We start from the raw sequence: 25145 nt of genomic DNA, 5'->3' as shown, positions 1-25145 counted from the left end.
AAGGTACACTGAAAAAAGTTAATTAAAACAAAAGAGAATTTAATGTTGTTAATACATGTACTAGAAAGATGGGAATTTCAGCTGGATTTAGATATTTTCTATGGTAATGTCTATTGAAATACATAATACAAGTCAAACAAAGGAAACTGCCATGTGTTGTAAATACACCTTTAGCCACTGTTTGGAGAGTGTTGAAATTTAGTCTTGAAATTGTTTGATTTGCACAAATTCAACTTGGTAGCTCCTTGTTCTCTGGGATTTGAAATAAAGCTCAGTGGTGCAGCCTCCTCAGGGGCAAAGGGCCTTTATACCCAGTGTTGTGTGTCAGATAAAATCTGGTGGGAAATCAATTTTATCCTCTCTCCTGTTTCCCCACCTGAACTTTTCCAATGGCTGCAGGCTTGCTGTATTATAATTGGGTATTATCCACAGTTTGGTCAGTACCTGGGCCTCTGGGACTTGTGTTTTGTGTTCTTGGCAATCCTTTGTGTATCAGCTGTCCCACCTCTTGATGGAGCAGTAAAGACTGGGAGAAGGGAAAGCTTCCTTATATTGGCCTTGTTTATGCCTTTCGCCCTTGGAATCTGTTGAATTTTTGGAAGACAGAGGCACAGTGCATGGTGGTGTCAAAGAATCATAGAATGGCTTGGTTGGAAGGGGTTACTAGCATGGAATGCTGTAGCTGTTTTGAGTTCAAGCATGGTGTTTTTAATCTGAACTGTTTGTACTAAGATCCTTTTTTGAATGGATACAAAACTGGTAGATTTTTTTTTTTCCTGTTTGTGTAGAATAGAATTTAACTTTGCTAATCGTTTCACTTAAAACTGGTGTTGCTCACTTTATAAGATACTGATTTTCAGTTTTTGGTATGTACTTAAAATATATTTAATGTCTCTTTCTAAAGTAGATTAAACACAAAAAGTATAAAATTTGAAATTCATAGACCTGTTTCTCCAGCCCCCATGTTTAAAAGTGTTTTGTAGAGCTAATTCTTCCTTGCATTGGTCTGTTTTCACTGGGCCTTCAGCTGCATTGTACAAACTGAACTAATTGTGTTAGTGAACCAATTTGACTTGCAAATGCTTACAAGTAGAGTGAAAATACTAGATTATTAGCTTGAGTAAATAATCATTGATTATATCATAATTGTATTTTAAAATTGTTTATCCTCCCTGCCCCCATTCTCTTGGGAACGAAAAACCCATACACCAGAAGGATGCTCCAGATGTATTGTTCCTACATGATCAAGAGTTTTGCTTTTTTACATTTGTTATTTTCACTGAGAGAGTAATTTTCATGTATGCATAGGTAAGTGCATTTTTAAAGAAAAGTTTTAATGAGTTGGTTTATGTCTCAGATGAACTGGGTAGGAGATACTTGCCAGTAATTTCCTGGGTAAATTGTATGTTCTCTGTAGTTAGCTTTTGCAAAGTTGATGAAACTCTGGTTTTATAGAAGCCAGTGCTTAGATGTAAACTCTTCTGCTGCCTGGAAGTTTTATCCTGTCTTACTTCCTGGATATACAGGCTTTTTTTCTTAATTGTGATGCAGCATGCTGATATAAGCTGCTGATAGAGGTGTGTGGAGGAAGAAGAGAATGATACAGTGCTGAGACACTGTCTTAAAAATGTGTGATTCTGGGCTAATGGTTTCAAATACAACATTAGGTGGCAGCAGTAGACAACGCCTTGTGGGTGCCTGTTGAATTCACATTTAGGCAGTTTTCCCAACGGCAGACAGACTTGAAGAAATTCTGTTTTAATGCAAAACGGTTCTATTACATCCCATTGAAGGGAAGCAATGAGAATGGTTTTTCCCTGAATGATCCAGCTTTGATCATAGTTAAGGACAGTGTTGAACAGAATCCCTCAGAAGCGTCAGGTTTAAAGTGGGTGCGATGCTGTTGTGCAATGCCAGTTTTGATATGCCTGGTTTAAAATGGACTTCTCATTTGCTGGGTGAATGAAGTTCTAGGCTTTGTTATGAACTTGGCAATAAGAGAGAAAGCAGCTAATTAAGGAGATTTTTTTTTTCTTCTTTTCTTACTATCCTTTTTTCCCTTAGAAGGTAGATTAGTACTATTAGTTTTGTGTGGGTTTTTTTTGTTTGGTTTTTTTTTTTTTTTTTTTTTTTTTTTGTGGAATAACTGTAGGGTAGTGCTGGATGGTGGAGATTGGTGACTTCAACCTGAGGTATCAGCAGGAAAAGTTTGGGATTTTCTGCGGAAATTACCTGTTTGTTCTCTGATGTTGTTGAGTTTTTTTTTTGGTTTTTTTTTTTTTTTTTTTGTGTGTGTTTGGGGTTTTTTGGGTCACTTCTGGTTTTGTTTGAAGATGGGAGAAACCAAGACCAAAATTGGAACAAGATTCAAGAGGACTCTTCTGCTTACAAAAGTGGTTGAAGCAGAATATTTCCTTCTGTGAAAGGGTCACTGGTCACTTGCACGTTCATGGTCTCACTTACTTTAAACTTTGAGCCAAAGTAGCAAATGACCTTAAATCATCTGTGTCTTGCTGGAAGGTGTGACCTCACTTTTCTTGAGTGAGTTCTTTGTGTTTTCTATAGTTTTTCTAGTGCATTATGGTTGATACACTAGCAATATAATGAAGAAAAAAGTTGATATCCAGGCTTTTTCTGCCCTTTTCTTGCCCTCTCTATTAACCTCTCTGGGCCTAAGCCCTGTTTCACTGACCTGACATTCATGCTAATGTCACTATTTGATGTGTCACTTATTCAGACTATCAACAGGCTTTCCTGCCAAACCTTCCTAGGACTCAGATTTTAATGTTCTCACCTCCTCGTGTTGTGTTAGTGATGGAAAAAGAATCCATGGAAATTAGTATGTCTGAGTTGTTATCTTTCCCAATGTTTTTCCTCTTCTGTTCTGTAGAAGCCTTTTCAAATCACAACCATCTTTTTATCGTATCATGAATGTGTATCGTGCTACTGACTTTTCCTGTTTATTGCATGCCCTTGGAATTTGACCAACTTGGAATCATCCATGATCCTATGAGATTCTTACCCTAGAGAGATGTCAATTCTTATGCTTCCCATATGATTGGCATTTATTTTTGATGATCAATAAATTTCAATCAACTAAATTCAATGAATTTCTGAATATGTGAAGTATGTTTCTGAGTATGTGAAAGGGGACAATGGATTCAGGGAGGTGGTTTATTTCTTTGGTGGAAGATAGGAATAAACATAGGCAAAGAATACTATAAATGTCCAGCTTTGCAGGTTCTTATTAAGCATAAACTTAAAAAAAAAAATCACAGAGATTGAACCAGCCTGTTTGACTGCATTTTTTTTTTCATGGGATAGATGTTCGTACTCCTTGTTTTGGACATACTAAAGAAACAATTCTGATATTACGAAATTATCATCTTGAGGAAAAGGGAGGTCACAGTTTGGTTAATAGCCCTTCATCCTAGCTTTGAGGAACAAAGCAAGTACTTGATGTTTGGCTTATCTAACAACCAGAAGGATGAGGAAACTATAGAAGTGGAGGCTTTTTTTGGGGTTTGAGATAAAAATGTGAAGATCCCGCCCCGTAGTTCTCCCAAGTGTAGCCAATTTGGCTTTTCCAGGAGAAATGTTGATTTTGGACTTGGTTTCTTCTTTTTGTGTTATAGGTCATTGAAATAATTTTTCTTGGGTTGTCTTGCAACCTTTCTAAATACTTAATATCTGTTAAGGGGAGAAATAATTTAAATTAGATTAATAATCCAGATCATGTTCTTTCAGGAAAGTGGAGCTTGGCTGTTTATTCTGAGCTATTTTCTGCAGTAGTTTGGTAGATGCTCACCCAAACAGTGAACCACTTCTTTCATATCTCACATCACTTCATTGCAACGAAAGGTTAAGTGTGTCTTAATTGTCTTTTTGGTTTTATTTAGAAGTGTTGTAGTGCTATTTTATACTAAAAATTAGTGCTACTATGTTGACTTCTCATTAGTTTAATTCCCTAAGGGGGGAAAAATACACTTTCTGCATGTGTATTCAGTCAGCTAAATGTAGAACTATTTTATGAGAAGCTTGAGCTATTGGTTTAGTATATATGTATTTTTGAAGGTGGATATAACTGGCAAAATCCAAAATTTGTGAGGATGTTTTTGAATGCTGCCCTTTAAAACCATTCCTGTAAGCTTGTACTTAATTCTACATGTTGAAGAAAGAAAACGTTATGCCACCCTGTGGGTTGCTATAAAGATTGTTTATGCAGCTCAGCATAGGACTTAAAATACGTTGAATTGGAGAATTTTGAAAAATGTACTCTGCGACACAGGAGACCAAATCATGCTAAAGTGCAAGCAAAGACTATACATCAGTTCAAAGGCTACATTATTCAAAAAAATACAACCATAAAAAAGGTAATAAGATTACATTCTCACACTTCATGGCTAGTAAGGTGCATTAAGCTGCTCAGATATTCATAACTTACTGTGACATTTGGGAAGATTACATTTTGCTGTGCACAGCCATTACTGCAGCTCAGATAATAACTAGCCAATGCATGGACCTGGATTATGATCCCTGTCATTGGAAACAAATTTGTGTTTTGAAGGTTGATCAGTTTCAAATCACCATTAGAAAGGGTTAATATGACATAGTGTGGGGGGGTGTGTGTGCCTGTGTGTATCTAATGGGTGTGCATACATATTGTACATCAGCTGCACCCTGCCTTGGTTATTCTGCTTTCCCTAGCAATTTTTTGTCCTCACTTCCCTACAGGAAGTGTTAAAATGGTAATTATTTTTTACCCTAGCATATTATTCCTAGAACGTGCTTCCTGAAATGCTTATGCTTGCAGATGAGATTGGAAACCTAATGTGACAGCTTCCTGGATGGGTGGGTTCCGATAATAGTGTATGTAGCCAAAAATGAAAGATTGGTGATGTAGACTATAGGGTGAAGGTAAGGTCACCTCCAGTAGCTGTATATGGTTTTCATGTGATAATTGATGGTTGGCTGATAGTTAAAACCAAATGCATAAAGAGTTGAATTTCTTGTTAAGAACTAGCAGGTGGTTTGTGTCCAGAATTTAACCTTCAGATGTTCTGTCTCTACACAGAATACAATATTTTTTTTGTTTCTTACTTTGATTTTAAGAAGAGTATTCTTGAGGAATACTTCAGTTTTGTAGAGGATAAATTCAGTGTGAAATGAGGTATAACTCTGATTCTGTATTTTACATTTTCAAATGCTCTGTTGAGAGTTTTTTTTTTTTAAGGGTGTATATTTTTCTTTGCATTTGTTTTGAGATAATTCTGTGTCAATTTGTTCTGCCTAGCATACCCTACAGAGCTTTCTTGAGTTAGGCCTCTGTTCCATCTTCTGGAAGGGGAAAACTAAGGCTTGGAGGATGGTAATGATTTGATGGATTTGTTTGAGTTGACAGCATGAGTTGATATAGAGAAGCTGGGAATATAACTCAAGTCACTCCATTCAGTTCTTGCTGTTTTCCGAGATATTATGGAAGCATCTGATAGTAAATTGCATAATTATTTTTCATGACCCAGAGAGGAGAAAATGGAAAAGCGTAAATTACTGTTTAGAAATCATTGCCATGAGACATTGTCTATTCTGTCAAAAAAGCAGTAACTTTCTCTGCTTCCTGTGGTGTTTGGCACTACTGATTTATTCCCAGAAGTCCAAAGATTGCTTCTTCAAAGTGGCAAGGTTTAGACACTTGAGGAAAATGTATGGTAATTTCAGTGGTTAATGAAGAGCGTATATTCTGTTCTGTGAGTTGTTCTTTGGATCCTGACTAGCTGAGAGAAGCTGTTGGAGCTAATATGGAAGCAAGTTAGTGTATGGATTTTGGGGCAGTTTTGATATGGTGTGACTTCAGCAGGTGACAGTACTGAAGCTGTTAATGGCCAAAGCCTGTCAAAGGAGCACCATCATATAGGACAGAAATAATAACACAAACTTGCAGAAGTGAGAACGAGCTGAAATATTTCTGGCCATGAGTCCATTTTGAGAATTACAGTCATTGATATCTGAATTCTTGTTTGTATGCTGGTATATATTGGTTATTTTGGTAAGCGTGGCACATTTTTAATGTTAATACAGCTCTAAAGTCCGAGAGAACTTTAAAGAGTGGATGGAGGGAGTTGGTATAAAGGAGTTAACTTAGTAAAATGCATTTTGCCTTCAGCTGGAATTTTTGTTTTATTAAGTATGCAAGTGAGAGTGGAACAGGTTATTTACTTTCCCCTTCCACCTCCTCTGCACAGGCATATGTGGCTAGTTGCTCAGTGTATGTTCAAACAAAATTTGCCTCTAGGAGACCTGAAATATTACAGGATTGAAGTGTCTTAGCCAAATCATACCCAAAGGCTTGGAACAGTGCTGGTGTTCCACATGCCTGCAAATACAGCAAGCCTTTGCTTCCTTTGAGTACCTGGGACTGCAAATGAACCTGGCAGTTAATTCTTAACCAGCTTTAGTCACTGGAATGTCTCATAAGTGTTCATAAGTGGCAATATTTCTGATGTGCATCAGCTCCTTTTGGCTAGAATTGCCCTCTTAATGGAGATTTGTTAAGCAAATGCAAAGGAAAGCTTTTAGGGTCACTCCAGGTAATTTAAGATATCTTTACTGCTTTGTTGGGCTCACCTGTTTTAGAACTTGGTGTCTTCACTTTTCAGCTGAACTTGGACATCTTTATCCTAAGCTACTCAAATGTTTTTCTGCAGCGATATTCTGATAGTAGGTGACACCTTAAGAGCACCTTTGTTACTCAACAGAACTTGAAACAGAAGAAAAATGAGATGGTACATTGTTATTGACTTGATTATTATGTTTTTTTCCCCTTACATCTTCGATAGTTTTCTTCTCACAGAATAAATAATTTCAGGCATAGAGTAATACTTTGAAACAGATGCCTTAAGCTTTGTTTTTTGAAATATTTTTCTCTGAAAGCTCGTCGGGGGCCAGTTTGACTTGGAAATGAACTTTATCATCCAAGAAGGAGAGGGCATCACCTGCATGGTGGACTTACTGGATAAGTGTGACACCACCTGCCAGGCTGAGGTGTGGAGCATGTTCACAGCAATCCTGAAGAAAAGCATACGGAATCTCCAGGCCTGCACGGAAGTGGGACTCGTGGAACAAGTGCTCAGGAGGATCAATAGAGCTGACAACATGATTGCAGGTACAGCCTCCCCCCGTGTGGGACTCAAACTGTGCTGCTTCTACGCAAAATCTCATGGACACAGTTATTAATTAGATGATAAAAATTTGACTCTGCATTTTATTAAGCACTTACATCGCTGTTCTTTCTGCTTTTCAGATCTCCTAGTGGACATGCTCGGTGTGTTGGCTAGCTATAACCTGACAGTTCGAGAGCTGAAGTTATTCTTCAGCAAGCTGCAAGGAGAAAAAGGGAGATGGGTAAAAGAAAACGCAAAACTGAAACAATTTCTATTGTGTTGCTTTTGTTTTTCCTAATTTTCACAAGTTAAGACTGTTCCAAAAACTTCATGACAAACAAATTTTGAATGTACCAAAAAATACAGGAAGCTTTCTTGTATTATATAAAGAATCTTTTTACCTGAAAGCAATTAAAATACAGGGAGTAGAATAGTGGTGAAGTTACATTTCTTCCTGAACCTGTGTAATATATTGGTCTTTTTGAATACCTGGGAATAATAAGGTGACTCTTAAGTGTTTTTATGCACATGATTTTATTTCTTTTTATTCCAGCTATATGAAATTGAAGGAAAAGGTGTATTTTTTTTTTTTTTAATCAGAAGAGAGAAATAAAAAATGCCTACAGAGGCAGTTCTGTTTGCTCCCATTTTCAGGCTGCTGTACTTTACCTGATGATTAGAAAACTTATCCATTTAAGGAAGTGAAAACTTTGGCAGAAATAGAACTGAAGGAAATAAGTCCCAATGAAAAATTGTATGATTTTTCTCTTGTTCCTGTGTGGAATAGAAAGTGACCCTTTTACAGCTGAGAAACCACCTTCCTGAAAGTAAAAATGTCTGTGTTGTAGAGGCCACTTGATAAAGTTTTCTTCAACACACAGTTGTTATTTCACTGGACTTGGGAACTATTTTAACACTCATTTTAGCTGCTTTGAATTTTAATTCAGCTCCTGTTATTTCTAAATACTCTGGCTAGTGTAGTGGAGAGGTAACAGTGTCTCTGTTGACTTCAAATAATTAAAAGAAATAGTATACCATATAAAAGCAAGTATGGATACATAATACTGCAGATTTTAAAAGGCCCTTTGAAATAAATAACTCTGAAGATCTTAACCTCCTTAAATAAAAATACTCTAAACTTTATAGATGGTTTAAACTTAATAATTGAGCATAGAGAGTATACTTAACTGTAGGTGAAATAAAGTTGTCTCTGCAACATTAACTTTTTCATTTCCTGTCTCCCTGCTATTTGCATTTAATTTCCTTTCCTTATTAAAGACCAAATACAGGGGAAAGCAAGAGAAAAATACCCCAGTTGGATTGCCAAGGAGTTGTACAACTCCATAAATCTTAAAATCAGCAGAACTGTAAAGATACCAAGTATTTTGCATCTAAGCAACTCTCAGCATTTCCTTCTCAGTTTTAACTCAGATTCTTGAAGCACTGCTGAGCTGACTCCAACTTTGGTACATTTGAAATACTTCTGATGGATTGTGCAATGCTCCAACATCATGCATAGTTTTCAGAGGGTAGCTGTTAACAACAGGGTGAAAAAGGGCGCTTGCAGGAAAATACCAGGATTATAAAATCGTAGTTTAAAAATAGATCTGCCAGAAAGATATGGTGTGGTGAAAGACAATACACAAAATTGTCGGGTCACTATGATCAGTATTTGCTATTCTCCTGTTGTTGTGAGCTCATACACTAGATCTGGAGTTTATCACTGCAGACTGTTACAATAAAATCAGCAGGATATGGGTCGTGGAGAAGTGTTAAGTATTCACACTGAGCACTCAGTTTAGGTGCTCCAAACTGCCCCTGGGACTTGAATCTTTCTCCATGGACTAATGTGAAAGTATAAACCAAATGAGTTTAATCTAATTATGACTGTCATCCTGATGAAAATAATCCTTCTGCTGATCTTCCCTCTCCCTTTTGCTTGCTATTCCCATCCCCCTTGTGCTGGCACAGGTTTCACTCAGCCACTTCCCAGAACAGCTGTAATTAAAAATTGGTTTGCATTTGTTTTCCCTGAGTTAGTTTTCATCTTGACCAGTTCATTTTCTTTAGCTTACCACAAAGTCATACAGAGAGCTGGTGGGAATGAACAGGCAATGGCAGGAATCCACATTCAGGGTCAATTTAGTTTATGCTGGGTGAAAGTGGCTCTGGCCTTCAAGTCCTTAGTGAAGTTTCCTAATTAACTTGAATTCAGTGCATCTACTCTATATGGTGTGAAGATATTAATGACTGTTAGTGTTGTTTTATTGAAAGTGCTAAATGTCTTAGCAGGGTGTTATTCAACCACATGCAAAGTTTTAAAATGTGTTAGAATTTTCTTTTTGTGTTTTATAGTCTTTTCTTTCTTAGAGGTTTGTTTTACTTATTTACAAATGTAATAACTGTCTTTGTCAGCCACCACATGCTGGGAAGTTACTGTCTGTGCTAAAACACATGCCTCAGAAGTATGGACCTGATGCCTTCTTCAACTTTCCAGGAAAAAGTGCTGCAGTATGTAGATATTTTGCATTTCTTGGTTTTTTGCTCATTGTTCTATTAAGGCCCTTGGTTATTTTCATTTGTGTGTTCTTTGTTTCATCTGTCATTGTCATAGAATTTTAACCAAATTTTTTCTCTGCCTGACACCTACACTAGTGCCTGAATAAATTGTGTTTATAATAGATGTGCAATATCACAAATACTATTACATAAAGAATAGATACAAATGAGGCTGCTTTTTTGGATTTTGTTGTTTTTTTTCAGATTGGTTCAGTTAAATTGTGTTTCAAGGAGAATATACCTGCTTTTCACTCTAGATGCTTGTGAGAAATCTTTGAGAAAGCATTGATCCTAGGCATTTATAGGCTGAATAATACTGAAAAGGATTAAATTTAGCAACAATTAGTCTTTTTGTAATTGTTCCTGTGACTCATTTCTAAGTTCTGTGGTGTTCACTTGAAAAAGAGTTTGAAATTAGATAGGCAGTTGGAAAACCTGTACAGAATCTTCTGATGGAATTCAAGTATGTCAATGCTTTTGCTTCTGCAATTGTAGAATGAAAAATTATGTTCAAAATTTCATGCTTAATGCAGAATAAGATTTGAGTAAGATTTATCAAGATAACTCTTTCCAATTGTCTTCACATAAACCCATTCGCTTTCTGCCTTGGTAGCTTGAGATTGAATTTCACCAACTTGATGACATAATGAATTATTTTTTGAATGAAAACTTTGGAAACTGAAAAATGCCGACTGCTAGGAAAGTGCTTCTGCAGTTTTATCACGTGCAACAGAACTTGGCAATAGACAGACATCTTTGTGTTTATTTTGGTTATTAGTGGTTTTCTATTTAACTTCTGGTTTAACTTTTGTTAATTATGTTGATTGCTTAAACCATATTTTATGATATTGGGGTGCCTCAGTAAAACCTTTATGTAGGTATTTTTATACGTATATAAATGAAAAAAATTAAGAAATGAAATACTACTACTCTGTGATCCATTGTGAGTTAAGTCAAGTGATAATGCTACCAATTCCCAGGAACTGGGTGCAAAGACATGGAGGCTGGTTAGTTAGCTAATATACAGAAGGATTTATAGCATTTTGTGTGGACAGGAGTAGCTGAATGGAGCATGGGAACATAATAACAAGTCTGGAGACACTTGAATTCTTTGATTTTTTTTTTTTATTGATATTGATCATCTGGGTGGCATGATTGATCAGAGCTAATGGCAATCTTAATTGAAGTGTGTATTGCAAATTTGGGCTGCACACCAGCAGAAAGTTAATAGTAATGCTAAAAAACCCAACCAACTGAAAAACTCCAAAAAATAAACTCCAGCTGTTTGAAACAAAGGATTCTGCCACATGGTTTGTAACTCGAGTGCTTTGCACTAAAACCACAATGTTTGATATGAAGATTTTGCCTGGTGGAGATTGCATTGTGTTTCATTTGAGGAGGTTTGAAATTCTGTTTTATTCTCACTGGAAGCCTACTTAAATGTGAATTTCAGGAGAGAAAATAATTTATTAAATGAAATGTGGCCAGCTTTCCCTTTATGATCAGTTATTTTCCTGAATACCAACACTATGTGAAAATGGAACTGATTATTCTGTCAGATTACCATAAAACCAAACCAATCTGAATTTACATTTTGAGAAGTTGTTATTCCATAAGGCTTTTGCTAAAGCATTTAAATTTTGAAGCATAGGTTACTATTAATAATCTTTTTTGAGGTATAAAGGTCAGTTTATAAATATTTAGGTTAATTAAATATTGTAACAATCAAGTACAAAGAGAACAGAAGTTAGGCCAGATTTTTTTTTTCTTAATTATAGAGGAACTGTATTCATTTGCAATGTGTCTCTGTTTATCAGCATATATTTGTAGAGTGTATCTTGAGCTGCACACTTCTACTGTTATGTTGATCTTTCTACATGAATGACTTCTTCCTTTCTTCAGGCTATTGCCTTACCTCCTATAGCCAAGTGGCCATACCAGAATGGATTTACTTTCCACACTTGGCTAAGAATGGATCCTGTAAATAATATTAATGTGGATAAGGATAAGCCTTATTTATATTGGTGAGTATTATGTAAAGCTGATATTGCTGATGTTCAGTTTCTATTAATTGTTCAATGATTTCTGCATCCATCTGTGTGTGCTGATTTTGTTCTGACTTGTCAGTTTTCGAACAAACAAAGGACTTGGCTATTCTGCTCACTTTGTTGGAAGCTGCTTGATTGTAACGTCCATAAAATCAAAGGGAAAAGGTTTCCAGCACTGTGTAAAATTTGATTTCAAGCCACAAAAGGTGAGTAAAAATAATAAAATCTTTCAAACATGTTTCATGAGTCTAAAATGGGAGCCTGGGAGTCTGTGTTGTAGCGGTTGATTAATCTCATCTTTCTGTAGAAAAACAGTTACACTGGAATGAGCAAAATAAATATGTGTTCTGAATTCTTATTTCTTTTTAATTTTACAACTAAAACATGACTTGGTTTTATTACTGGTGTTAAAGGCTGACTTGCCTATTAGGTAGTGTTATGTGATGTTGGATGTTCCCTTTTTGACTTAGATGTCCTACTAATGTTTCTGGAACTTATGTAAACATCTTGTGGGAGAACAGGCCTCCTCAGGAATTCCTTATCAGTAATCCCTTGCTGTAAATATGGATTCTGTTTGTGATAATTTGACATGCACAGTCTTTGAGAGGCTTTAGTCTGAAGCTATCCTTGCTCTTTGGAATGGCATTTGTAGAAGTCCATCCTGCTAAGAGTAGCTCAGTTTAGAAATTATTTACAGAGTACTTTCAGTGTAAATTTGGTTCAGCGTTGTCATAAAGATTTTTGGAGTTATATGCTATAAATACCTTTTAAGCTCCTGTGTGGAAAGAATGGCATATTATTCTTTGACATAGCAATGCAAGAAAACTCACCAGTGACTTATTAATCTTTTCTACTTAACATACATCTTTCAGTCTTAATTTAATTCACATAAAGAGTTGAATTTGTTCTTCCAAGCCCCACTTGAATGCTTAAGCTACTCCCAAGTGTTCATAGAGTTATATCAATTGTTTTTTTATTGTTTAGTGGTACATGGTGACTATAGTGCACATCTATAACCGCTGGAAGAACAGTGAACTCCGGTGTTATGTGAATGGGGAACTGGCATCTTATGGGGAAATAACATGGTTTGTCAACACCAGTGATGTGAGTAATCCCTGCACACTGTCTGCAGCTGAACATCTTAATGCATTACATAGATATTCTTTGCCATTTTATTAATAAACCTCCCCCATTATATGCATTTTTAAAAATGTTGAAATAAAAATGTTCTCTTTTTGGTAGAGAAATAATTTGTGGTTTTATGCATCTCAGAACTTAATACTTGTTTCTGCTGAGGCCCTTGTTTATGTAAAAATACTTGTTTATGTAAAAATATTCCCTGATGAAATGGATATTTTTTGCATGATTTGCTTGTGTAGCATGGATTAAACCCTGTTACTGGGTTCTGTTTTCTGTTTTCAGACATTTGACAAATGTTTCCTGGGTTCTTCAGAAACAGCAGATGCCAATCGAGTGTTTTGTGGGCAGATGACATCTGTTTACCTTTTTAGTGAGGCTCTCAATGCTGCTCAGATCTTTGCCATTTATCAGCTTGGCCTGGGATATAAGGTACCTTAGAATTGACTTTCCTAAGTTTAATTCTTTAGGTAGTTGTTAAGAATGTTGTGACACCTCTGTGTCATAAAAAATGATCTTACAGTGTAATGTTTTTATTAAACTCTTCCATGTTTCTTCTGTAAGCCTATGTGTTGCCTTAGAAGCTACAAGTAAGCATTAGTTCAGTTTCTTTGCTTCTCAGAATTTCCATGTTCATGGTTGGGAGAGGGAGAACACAACTGTTATCTCTTACTGGGTTCACTTTTTCATTGAGGCTGAAAACTTTAGATCAGTTATGATGTTTTTGTTTTAGAAATGTGGCTTTATAGTTTCTTGTGCTAGTGGGTTTTTTTTAATGTGTGAAGTCAATGCTGAGGATTAGTTTTGTTGCAGTGATTTATTATTTGTTTATTCATAGCCTGAGGGGCACTAATTGAAGGCTGTTGTTCCCCAGCAGCTGTACAAACATATGCTAAAAAAGATGGTTCCTTTTCTATCTGCTCCTCTATTATTAGTTCCTTCTGAGTGAACATTGCTGACAGTCCTGCTTGTTTCCAGGCTGATGTGGTTCTTTTACATTACCCACCATCCTGGCAATGGCACTCTTCAAACACCAAAAGAATTCTGCCATTTTAATACTGTAAAATTGACTTTGAGTCTTATGAGTCTCTGGTTCTTATGAGAACCTTTCTTTATGAAGTACTACTTGATTAAAGAAGCAATCTTTTAATCATTTTTTGCAACAGTTGTTCTTATCTGTATCTTTAGTGTGCCTAATCTATTTTTATCTCCTTTCCTTCCTCAACCCTGCTTCCCAATCCAGGGAACGTTCAAGTTCAAGGCAGAAAGTGATCTCTTCCTCGATGAACATCACAAATTGTTGCTGTATGATGGCAAACTCTCCAGTGCTATTGCATTTATGTACAATCCAAGGGCTACAGATGCACAGCTGTGTCTTGAGTCATCCCCTAAAGATAACCCTTCTATTTTTGTTCATTCACCACATGCCCTCATGCTGCAGGTAAATCAACATTGTCATAGATTTGGAGGGTGCAAATGATTTCTGTTTGAAAACCTAAAATCCAGTTTTATAGGGATTTTAATATGCAATTGCGTATAGGTTGAGTTTTTTGGGGTTGGACCTACCGCTGTTTCTTGAACTAAAGAGGATGCAGAAGAATCCTAAGAAAAAAAATTATTCTATTAATACATAGAGAGGATGGGTTACATTTGAAAAAAAAAATCCTTCTTCCTTACTTCTGACATGTTCACTCCCCTACAGATGTTCCCTATCTCCCATCCTTTGTGCTGTTGATATGAAATCCTTTTCTTCCCTGTGCATTGAATACTACCTCCTGTATATTCACTTGAGGATCTGCACTGTAGATCTGTATCTAAAAGTATCTATATCTAAAGCAGTAGGTCAGGCATACTGGGCACTTAGTGTGACTGTTGCAGCAGGTTTGTTCTTGCTGTTTCTTTTTGTTTGGCAATAATACAGCTTTTATATTGAATAAATTAAAGGCTATTTTAACAAACTTTTAATCAGTGTCTGAAGGAGGTTTCAATATTTCTTGTTTCTTCTTTGTCAGGATGTGAAAGCAGTCTTGACGCACTCCATCCAAAGTGCCCTGCACTCCATTGGAGGAGTGCAGGTGCTTTTCCCTCTCTTTGCACAATTGGACTATAGGCAGTATTCCTCAGACCACATTGACACAACTGTTTGGTGAGTGCATGGACATGCAGTGTCCTGGGCTTTGTTCCTTTGAAGTAAAGGAAATTACCTATTGCTTTATCAAATGGCAGAGTAGTTTGCATTTTCTTGTGCAACAGTGAATTATGTCTAACTACAGAAAGGTTACAGGCAGGACCTCAAAGTGATGTACTTGTTTGCACCATGTGTTCTGTGAAAGCTCCCAAAGAATCAAACTGTACACAAATTTTATAGTTAACAATTTTTTTTGTGTGTGTGTGTGTGTAGTAGAATTATGGGTAATTGTCTTGAGTTTATTCCTGTCATGAAGAGAATTCACTGGAGAAGGCTTGAAGAGAAACTTCAGGAATTCAGGAAGTCATTCCTTGGAATTTTTCTTCGTTTTGTTTTAACCTTCAGATTTTTGGAAGATACTGTTACTTAGTGTTGCTACTAGGCTTTTCCTCTGGTTTGAGCTCTGTTTCAACTCCATCCAACTTCTGAACACCCAGACACAGAAGCTGGTGGAGCTCTAGAGTTCCTAAGTTAAAGAGCAGCAGTAAAAACAAAGGGATTCCTTTTTAGACTTCTGGTGTAATTTGCTCTGATTAATTGCATTTGTAGTTTCATGACTGTTTAAAGATGACCTGTATCCATATTGTTTCTTAGAAGGGATGGTCACAATATTTGTTCAGCCCATCTGTTTGTATCTGGGTGTTTCCTGAGCTGGCTCAGACTTGGGCATTTATGTGATAAGTCAGGGATTTGATGCAGTTGCAAATTGGCCCAGCAATACAGGGGTTTTCAGCTCATTAAAGTCTTGATCCACAGGCAGTAGTGCCTTGACAGGAATATTACCTCTGGCAGCAGCACAGCAGCAGAGCTGTGTCTAGAAAAATATTTGCTCATCTGATAGCTTAAGAAGTAGAATGGTAATTGTAACTGATCTTGCAGGAGTTTGTAGTTGAAACATGAAGCAGAGAGTAGTACAAACTTAACTGTTGCATTTTTGCAAGAATTCAGAAGGAATAATTTGCTTTTATATGGTTATCTCAGAGTCCAGAATTTCAAGTTAGAAAAGCATTAATAAAGTAGACGTTTTTTGAAGCAAGCATTCAAAATTTAGTCTTGCTTTTTGTTTTAAAAGCTCTGTTTTACATAACAGAACATTTACATAACACGGATCTCAGGGTTGTGTGGTGGGAGCGTTAATTTGGAAATACTTTGTCTAACCCTTTAACACGTTTTTGTTTACTAAAACATGTTTTCCAGTTCTACTTTACTGGCATTCATCATGGAGTTGTTGAAGAACTCTATTGCTATGCAAGAACAGATGCTTTCCTGTAAAGGCTTCCTGGTGATAGGACACAGCCTAGAAAAGGTAAAGTAAATCTTCCTTGATGTCTTACATTAATGTTTAATTTTTTTTTTTTTTTTGAGTTAAATACTTTTCCTAGACTGTTGCAGGGCTCTCCTTAAGCAAAATCTTCTTTTGCAGTCTTCCAAAGCTCACGTTACCAGAGCTGTGCTAGAACTTTGCCTTGCCTTCTCGAAATACCTGAGCAATTTACACAATGGGGTGCCCCTGCTGAAGCAGCTGTGTGATCATGTTCTCCTGAATCCTGCAATATGGATTCATATCCCAGCACAGGTAAAATTGCTTATTCTTATCAATAAGGTATCTTACAGTGTATTGATTTGGGAGTGTTGAAACTAAGCCTCGACTCCAAAGAATTATGGGTTCCAGCTCTGCAACGGAAATCATCCAGGAATTGTCTTCAGGCTCTGCCTTGCTGCATATAATTGTCAAGTTTTGCAGACTTTCAGGGTTTTCTGGGATTTGGGAAACTTGCAGTGTTCTACAGAACAGAGTTGTGACTTTTGATCCAGACTGGGAAGGAAGTTTGGATGGGTTAGTTGGAAAAACTCAGCAATTTTTGAAGAGGAAATTATCTTTGTTGTCAGATTTTAAGTCTTGATATAAATTGAAAATGAATATTTTTGTTTTGGTGAATTTCTGGATTCTGACAGTGAACAACTTTGGTCAAAACTTTGCAGCTGAAAACTTCTTACCAGCACTGCACAATTTCAGAAATATAATTAAATTTTTCATCAGTTTTCAGAGGTTTTAAGACTAAACTATGCAGAGAAAATCTATTTAAGACATTTTGATAGATGAAACGTAAGAATTCAGTTGTCTGGCATACTTTAATTCAGGTGTGATGATTTTTGTCCCTGACTTGTGGTGTAGGTTCAGCTGACCCTTTACACTTACCTGTCTACTGAGTTCATTGCCACTGTTAACATTTACGGAGCAATCCGGCGGGTTGGGACAGTTCTTTTGGTCATGCACACCCTCAAGTATTATTACTGGGTGGTGAACCCTCAGGATCGCAGTGGGATAACTCCCAAGGGCACAGGTATGTATATATGTATATATATTGATTTTATTCTCACAATCTGATGTTTGTTTTAAGAAAGTTTTATATACAATGTTTAGAATAGAACCATCAGTTCTTCAGAAGTAATTACCCTTCAGTGTGGTGGGTTCCCTGTAACAGTGTGAGTGGTCTGCTTTTGTCTTTGAAGGATTTTTTTTTTTTCACAATCTGTAGGAAACATTCTTTAGAAGTCATATCCTCTGTCATCAGACAGCTATGTAAACTGATACTAGACAGAGATGGTCAGAGAAATGGTAGGATGTTGGAACAGTAGAACTGTGCTTGGCAATATGGTCTTTCTCTGTAATTTTTGGAATTTCAGAGAGAGAATTAGGTGATGGGAGAGAGCTAGATTTACTAGGAGTGAGTGCTCCCTAGATGAGTCTGACTTCCTGCCACCAACTTCACAAAATTACCAGCCCTGCCGTTAGAGGGCTGTAAGGATTGTTTTGTAGTATTTTTCATCCTTTAAGAAGCAAAGCATGCATGTTTTTTTCCTTTATTTTTAGTCTCTTGTGGATTTTCTTAGTTTCGTAACTCATTTATTGAGCCTGAGGCAAATGGATGAATAGGACAGTCTTAGTAATGCAGTTTAATGGCTTATTTTGACTAGGCTGGTTTATACTGAAAATAGCTGTTCTTAAACCAAATATGCCTGTGGTCCTATGCTTTATACAACCAGACTCATATGATCACTTTCATTCTCTAGATGGTTTGCTTTTCTGTGATGATTAAGATCATGAGAACTGTGACCCTACAGGCAAATGTAAAAACTGTCTCCCAAAATGTATTTGCAGCACTTCATTTGATTTCTGTCCCAAAGCTTTTACTTGACTTTGACACTTGGTTGCACCTGTTTTTTTAACCTTGCCTCTCCTGGGAGCTACTGAGTGTTTGAGTATTTAAAATGTTTCTTTCAAAGTCTGTTTTGCGCAGAGACAGCAGAAGCCAGTCCTTTTTGACTTTGAGTTAAAAATTTAAGTAATGTCTTTCAAAGTACTCTTTATATGTGGCATTGTAAGATTGATTTTTGTGTATTTAGCCAGTGTATAATAATGGCATGTAGCGCTTGCTTTGAGCTATCACAGAACTTTAGAAAAACCTGTAAACTATAAATTTCAAAAATTTGAAATCTGGAAATTCTGACCTAAAGTTCTTGTATTAGTCTTATTCCTTGCATGAATTTAGTTCATAGCACTACAAGGAAACATTAAAATCATCAGAATTTAGATGAAGCCTTAGTGGAACCTCACTAATCAGACATTTTGCTAATAAGAATGATAAAACACAGTAGTGTTTTGTGGTCTGAAATAGAGGGTGGGAAGACTTAGAATTGTGCCTTCTTCAGCCAGAAAATGCCTTTTATTTTTCTTTTTGTGAAAATACTGTCTATGCTAATATCGACTGTCAATTTGTATTTTATATATCTACTTTTTTTTGGTAGATGGTCCACGGCCTACTCAGAAGGAGATTTTATCCCTGCGAGCATTTTTGTTGATGTTCATTAAACAGCTAGTCACAAAGGTAGGATAGCTTTAAATTATAGTAGAATGTTTGAGTTTCCTTTCATAAAGAAATGCCTAACATGCTTTAAACATGTTGAATTTTGTGATAGAATATAAACAGAAAAGCCAAGTAAGGTGCTTATTTTTGTTGTGGCTTTTGCCACGGACAGCAGTGCTAAGGATGCATTTTTTCCCCCTTTTAAGCTGTTTAAAAGGGAAAGTTCTAAGCTGTTATTACCTTAGAAATGTTTACTGTTGTGGAAATAAGTATTTAAAGTGTTTTTTTTTTAACACGAACAGTATCAGCTACATTGTAAGTGGCTGAAGACTAAATAGAAACATTTGGTACTATGTGCTGTGGGTCAGTGGGACAGAGGAGGATAAGAAAGACTGTATCAGTAAGTTTCAAAGCTGTTTCTTGGACATTAACAGAATATTGGAATTCAGCAGCTCTGTTGCTTATAGGCTCTTCATGAACTTCTCCTATCATAAGTTTTTGGTCTCTCTGCATAAGCCCTGCTCAGCAATAACAAAAGTATCTCTATGTTATCAACACTGTTTCCATCACAAATCCAAACCATAGCTGTGTGCTGTCTCCTGTAAATAAATTCTGCCCCAACCAAAACCAGCACAGCAGTAAATAGAACATCTGTCGAAAAAGATTGAGTTTGATCCTTTGGCAAGTTTTCTGTTTGCACATAGTGGTGCAAAATCTTTTTGGGAAATGAAAGACTTGCCTTAAAAATAAAAGCCCCAGAAGTGAAGAAGTCTGCTTTTGCCTACCCTCATCCTGTTCTTAGAAACTGTTGGTTTTTATTTTATTTTCACAAAAAATACCTCAAGGCATATTGCTGGCATAGGTACAATAAATGATTGAGATTTCTTCAAAGTTGATAGCAACTGAAGATGGGCTCATCTAGTGGAAAATAAGAAGCAAACATGGATATGGGTATAGCTAAGAGGCTTATAATTAAACTTCCAGATCTGCTTTTGAGTCCTTTATTTACCTCAATTTAATTATTCTGTTAACAGGAAGCTCTCAGTTCAAATTGACTGTATCAATTAACATGTATTACTCTAACAATTTCAAATACTATATTGCTATTTATATTGTTTTTATGCCGGTGTTGAAATTGCTTTAAAACACTTTTATGGCATTCAGTGGCTCCTTTTGGGGGCAGGGAAGCTTCATACCTTGCAGCTATGAAGCTATTACAGGATCAAGTGAAAGCAAATTTGTTGTGTGGTACTTGCTTTGTGATATAAACATTTCTTGTAACAATGCTTTTTTTGGAAACGACATTCTATACTTGAAAGGTGATACTTAAAACCTGTTTGTTTTTAAAGGACTATGGAATAAAAGAAGATGAATTGCAGGCTATCCTCAATTACCTGCTTACTATACATGAGGTAATTTTTAATTTGGGGGATGTGTTTATGAAGAGTAGCATACTAGTGCTGTTTGTGACCAAATGTTTGAATAATTTCAAATATAACCTCCTTTATGCCACAAGATGGCTCTGCAGAGGAAGTAGCAAGCATTGTCCAATTCTTTAGAGTAGTGTGCTGATATGCCAATATTCTTGCAGTGATTTAAGCACTACGTTCAATGTTAGATTGAAGTTCATTAAGCCAGTAAGTCAAAATGGTTTCTTATGTTCTGCAAACCAATTTACCAAGCAGAAAAACAGATGGTGAGAATGACTTAAAAAAAAGTCAAAACCTTGTTTTAGGCTGCCTGAGTAATATTTTTTTGTTTTCTTTTTCCTCTCCTTTTTATTTTGCTTCTTAAATAAAGTAATAAAATTGAAAACATGCATTTAAAAAATAAAGATATATTTTAATGGCATCTAAGAGAGGCATATAAACTTAATTGGGAGAAAATGTTGGTTACCACTGATACATCTGCATCTTCATATTTTAGCACCAGGAAAAGGCACTTTATGCCAGATGCAACATCAAAGACAAGGGAAATGGGGACATAAATCTAACTGATCGCATCTCTGTAAGAGTGCTTGAAATGGGTAAAATAAGGAATTAATTGAACTTCATTTCAAGCAGTGTAGATTTTTTATTTTTAAAGAATTTTGCTTACACCTATATTTTCATTTTATTCTCTGTGCTGGTTACTACTACTTGGTAGTACCATAGTCAAGCATTTCTACTTTATGTGGAGAAGTGAATAATAAGACCCTTGGTACTACGTAAGAGTGAACTAAAATAGCAGAAGTTTTATATAGCATTCAGATTAGGATGTGATGTTTTTAAGTATCTTAGCAGTTTGCAAAATCATGCATCAGAGATCCATGAATGCTGAATCCCACAATCTAACTGTGAATTCGAAAAACATCAACAAAAAAAGTAAAATTTAGCCTTCTCATATGGCTAAATAGTGATAGCACCTGTAATGTCAGCTGTTTATATCAAGTGAATAAAATTGTTCAGGAGGATGTAAAACTGATTTTCTAATCAAGTATTAGAGTATTTGTTCAAAATACTCCAGAGTAAAGAATCAGAGTATTTGTTCAAAAGCGTTGGTCAGGGTTTTATTTGTGGGCTCTTTTTGTTTTAAAAGAAACCTTTATTTTAATACTACAGAGTATGGGAAAAGACAGTTGCATTTTGTTATTTCTTAGGTTATTTTTAGTTACAATGAATTTGGAACAAATTAATGAACTGTAGCTTAGAGTGCTTTAAATTAAAAGTATGGAAAAATTTACTAAGTGGCTTGAATTACCCATTTAAAATATTGTCTGTGGCAGGTGGTAGTATTTTTTTCCTCATGGTTTGAACATTTCTGAGTAGAAACTTTTCATTAAACACCACCCGATGCCCCAGAAAATGTGCAGCAGTTTATTTGTAGCTCCTGTGCAGGATAGGATTGGGAAATACACACGCAAACAGAGGAGCATGTGTGTGGAAGGAAGGAACATGGTCTAAATTTCCATTGCCTGTTAAATCCTTACATCCCAGACACCAATATATCACTTTGCACCCTAAACAATTAAGTATATTTTTGGTAATGTTTTCTTCTGCACTTGCCTTTAGAGCTATAGTTCTTTTGATCCTGGCCAAAGTGATTTGGTCCTTAGTTTATTATTAATCTCCCCATACTTTTGAAATATTTTGTAGTGGTTCTTTTAGCCAAAACAATGTTCCAGTATATGTGTTATGAATTAAAATTTGTAAATTTTATCCAACAGGATGACAATCTGATGGATGTCTTGCAGTTGCTGGTTGCTCTGATGTCAGAGCATCCTGGTTCTATGACCCCTGCATTTGATCAGAGGAATGGATTACAGTAAGTTTGAATTTTCTGAGTGGGAAAAAGGAAACGGTGTTTTGACCATACTGTTGCTTGCAAGAATCCCCATGAAATTGGAATGGTTCTCATCAGTGTGTGTGTTGCAATCATAGACTCCTCATCTTGGGAGACTTTTGGGTCCAGGTGTTCACTTTGACAAGAGGTGCTGTTGGATTTATTATCAATCAGGTGGTTTTTTTTAATGTTTCCAAGCTGTCAGTCACACTTAAACAGGGAGTGATCCATTTCAGTCTGTGAATTGATGTCTTCATCTACTGGTGCTCTATCTTCAGCCCCCCATTCTTACAGATGTGTTGGAACTGCAAGGGAGCTGACAAACATTGATTCAGATGTCTTCTGATCCTTGTTAGTTTTCTTCCCATTTTTTTTTCAGTGGGACTTTTCCAGAAAAACTTTTTATTTGTTTAAAAGTAGCACTTTGTGCTATGCACTATTTGGAATCTTTTTCCCAACAAACAGACAAAAAAGTGTTTAACGTTGTCTTGAGAGAAAAGTAGGGGAAGTAGCAAAATCTACTTGTACAAGTAGAAAATCTGCTAGAGGAGTTAAGTTATGACTCTTTTTGTCTTGTGGCTCTCAGAGGGTGGTCACGGCATTGAATTTTTCTAATTTAACAGGAACCTGCCTGAACATAGTGGGGAAGAAATTGGTATAGGCAAGCAAATGTAAGAACAGTTCATAGAAGGATATGAGGAATAGTAATTCTCTCACTGTTTAAATGCAGAGTCTCATTTCATACATTTAGTTGCACCTATTGGTTAATCCCGGTTTATATATATTTTTTTCCAGTTGCCCTTTCTCAAGAGACTGCATTTAGGCATGTTTCTAATTGTTTTCTCCCCTTTTAGTGCTAGACTGATTTTTATTTTTCTTTCTACCCATTTTCATCAGATTTTATTTCATTTATATGGTAATGTATTACGTATGGGAAATTAATAAAAATCTCTAAATACTAAAGTATTTGAATGTCAGGTTGGGTCTCCAATGCAGTACATTTGGTTTTATTTAACAGCTAGCAGTAGGTGTTTTTTTCTTTTTTTTGTTAACAAGTGTATGAGCAAGTCAGCATGAATAGTGAGTCCACAGTGAGAAATCACTTTGTTTTCCTGCCTCAGTTGTTACACTTCTTGCTCTGGTATTGTCTCCAGTCACTTAATGGATTGTTTGTATGCTTCTTGATACATATACTTTTTGCAATTAAGGCATGATAATCTTGAAATTTAAAAATAATTTTCAAAAACTTTGTGAATATTTGGAGTTCTCTTAAAATTAAAAATGTTAAAGTAACCAATCTAGTGGAAAAAATAAAAAAAAAAAAAGAAAGGAAATGCTTTTCCCCTATACATTTAGGAAACCCTGATAGTGTTCTGTAAAGAAAAGCAGAGAAATGGATTTTATTGCCTGAATGGCCAGTGCATCATAAGTTTGCTTATTTCTTTCCTTCTATAGTTTCTGTGGTTGCAGCATTCTCCAGGATAAATTATTTATTATACATATCTGGTTTTTAATCACCCTTAGGTTTTACCTTTAATTCTGGTATAGAACTAATTTTTTTTTTTTTTTTTTTTTTTGGTCTTAGTTCAGGTGTCCTGAGAATTATTTTTGGGTATATAAAAATAAAAGTACATAACTATTGATGAGTGCTCAGTTATGTATAGATAAGGCCTAAAACCTTAAAGTCCTTTGAACTCTTTAAAACTTGCAGGTCTAAAATGCCATGCTGTAACATGGAATAGTTTTGGAAAGGCTCTCCAAAATTGTGTAAATGAGGTAGGCTTTTGCCTTCCCCCTAGTGAAATGATCCAAATTTCTTAAAAAATTTTATCTTATTTATAGTAAAGGATAAGTACTGTCCCTTCTGTTCCAATATGATTTCATTGAACATTTGGAAATTAATATTTTCCTTTTTCAAAGAGAGCTTAGTAGTCTATGTAGATAAGTAAAATCATATTTCACAGATTTAAAGATCTGTTGAATACTATGAACCACAGTCCAACTAGAATCAGATAGTGATGTGGCCCTAAGCCCTTGACTGTCTGAGAAGTAAGTGATTAAAGAAATTGGATGTAACTGATACATGCATTTAGATATCTTAAGTTTTTTTATGGGAGGTTTACAAGGACCAAAAACCTACATTTGTTATTCTTCACATTGACAGAAGACTAATGTGTTTTCTCCACTTAGGGTTGTCTACAAGCTTTTAGCATCACAAAGTGAAGGCATCAGGGTCCAAGCTCTGAAAGTGATGGGATATTTCTTAAAGCATCTTTCTCCAAAGTAAGTACTGATTTGGGTCTTAAAACTAAACCTCCCAAGAAAGGAAGGAGTAAAGGTAGGTTGTGACACAGACATTTTATTTGTTACTTTGGGTATAAATTATTGGGTGTATATACACACATTTGTGTGTAAAGGGGAAAAAGCTATAATGGAGGTTAATCACTAAATAGGCTTCACTGAATAGGAGCTACTCTTCTTCAACTACCCCTCAGTCTATTTGTCACAAATTTATTTTTAATGCGGTGGAATTGCTTGTTGCTGGCAGCTAGTGTTCAGGCATTATCACTTCCTTATCAAGCTGATTGAATAGTTACTTGCAGTATGGCCTCCTTCTTTTTAAAGTGACCCTTTGCCAGTGAAATCAATAGCAAGAATTAGACTGGTGAGGTGGAACCCCATGTTACTGAGAATTAGATTTAATATGTCTCAGGTCGACTGTGATAGTAGATAACTATTGAGATTGCTGCCCATGGTTGCATTTTTGAGTGAAATGAGGGCAAAGGTGTGCTTTCCTCAGTGTTTATCCAGAAATTCCCAAGGCTGTGTTTCAGCTTTTTGGGCCCCTGGGTGAGTGGACCTC

At 36.0% G+C, this 25145-nt stretch overlaps 1 protein-coding gene across 1 annotated transcript in view; it reads left to right on the top strand.

Annotated features, from left to right (window-relative positions):
- Positions 1-25145, top strand: part of LRBA (LPS responsive beige-like anchor protein) — a 365433-nt gene that overhangs the window by 33806 nt on the left and 306482 nt on the right. The window contains exons 2-17 of the mRNA XM_053974943.1: positions 6931-7162; positions 7301-7401; positions 9576-9671; positions 11622-11743; positions 11847-11973; positions 12752-12871; positions 13190-13336; positions 14148-14345; positions 14917-15050; positions 16290-16398; positions 16516-16668; positions 17269-17437; positions 18903-18982; positions 20311-20373; positions 22167-22264; positions 24473-24565. Of these exons, the coding sequence (XP_053830918.1) occupies positions 6931-7162; positions 7301-7401; positions 9576-9671; positions 11622-11743; positions 11847-11973; positions 12752-12871; positions 13190-13336; positions 14148-14345; positions 14917-15050; positions 16290-16398; positions 16516-16668; positions 17269-17437; positions 18903-18982; positions 20311-20373; positions 22167-22264; positions 24473-24565 (2042 nt within the window). The remainder of the gene's footprint in view (positions 1-6930; positions 7163-7300; positions 7402-9575; positions 9672-11621; positions 11744-11846; positions 11974-12751; positions 12872-13189; positions 13337-14147; positions 14346-14916; positions 15051-16289; positions 16399-16515; positions 16669-17268; positions 17438-18902; positions 18983-20310; positions 20374-22166; positions 22265-24472; positions 24566-25145) is intronic.

This window comes from Vidua macroura, chromosome 4 (genome assembly GCF_024509145.1).
Source record: "Vidua macroura isolate BioBank_ID:100142 chromosome 4, ASM2450914v1, whole genome shotgun sequence".
NCBI classification, from domain to species: domain Eukaryota; kingdom Metazoa; phylum Chordata; class Aves; order Passeriformes; family Viduidae; genus Vidua; species Vidua macroura.
This window is presented reverse-complemented; position numbering and strand designations above follow the sequence as displayed.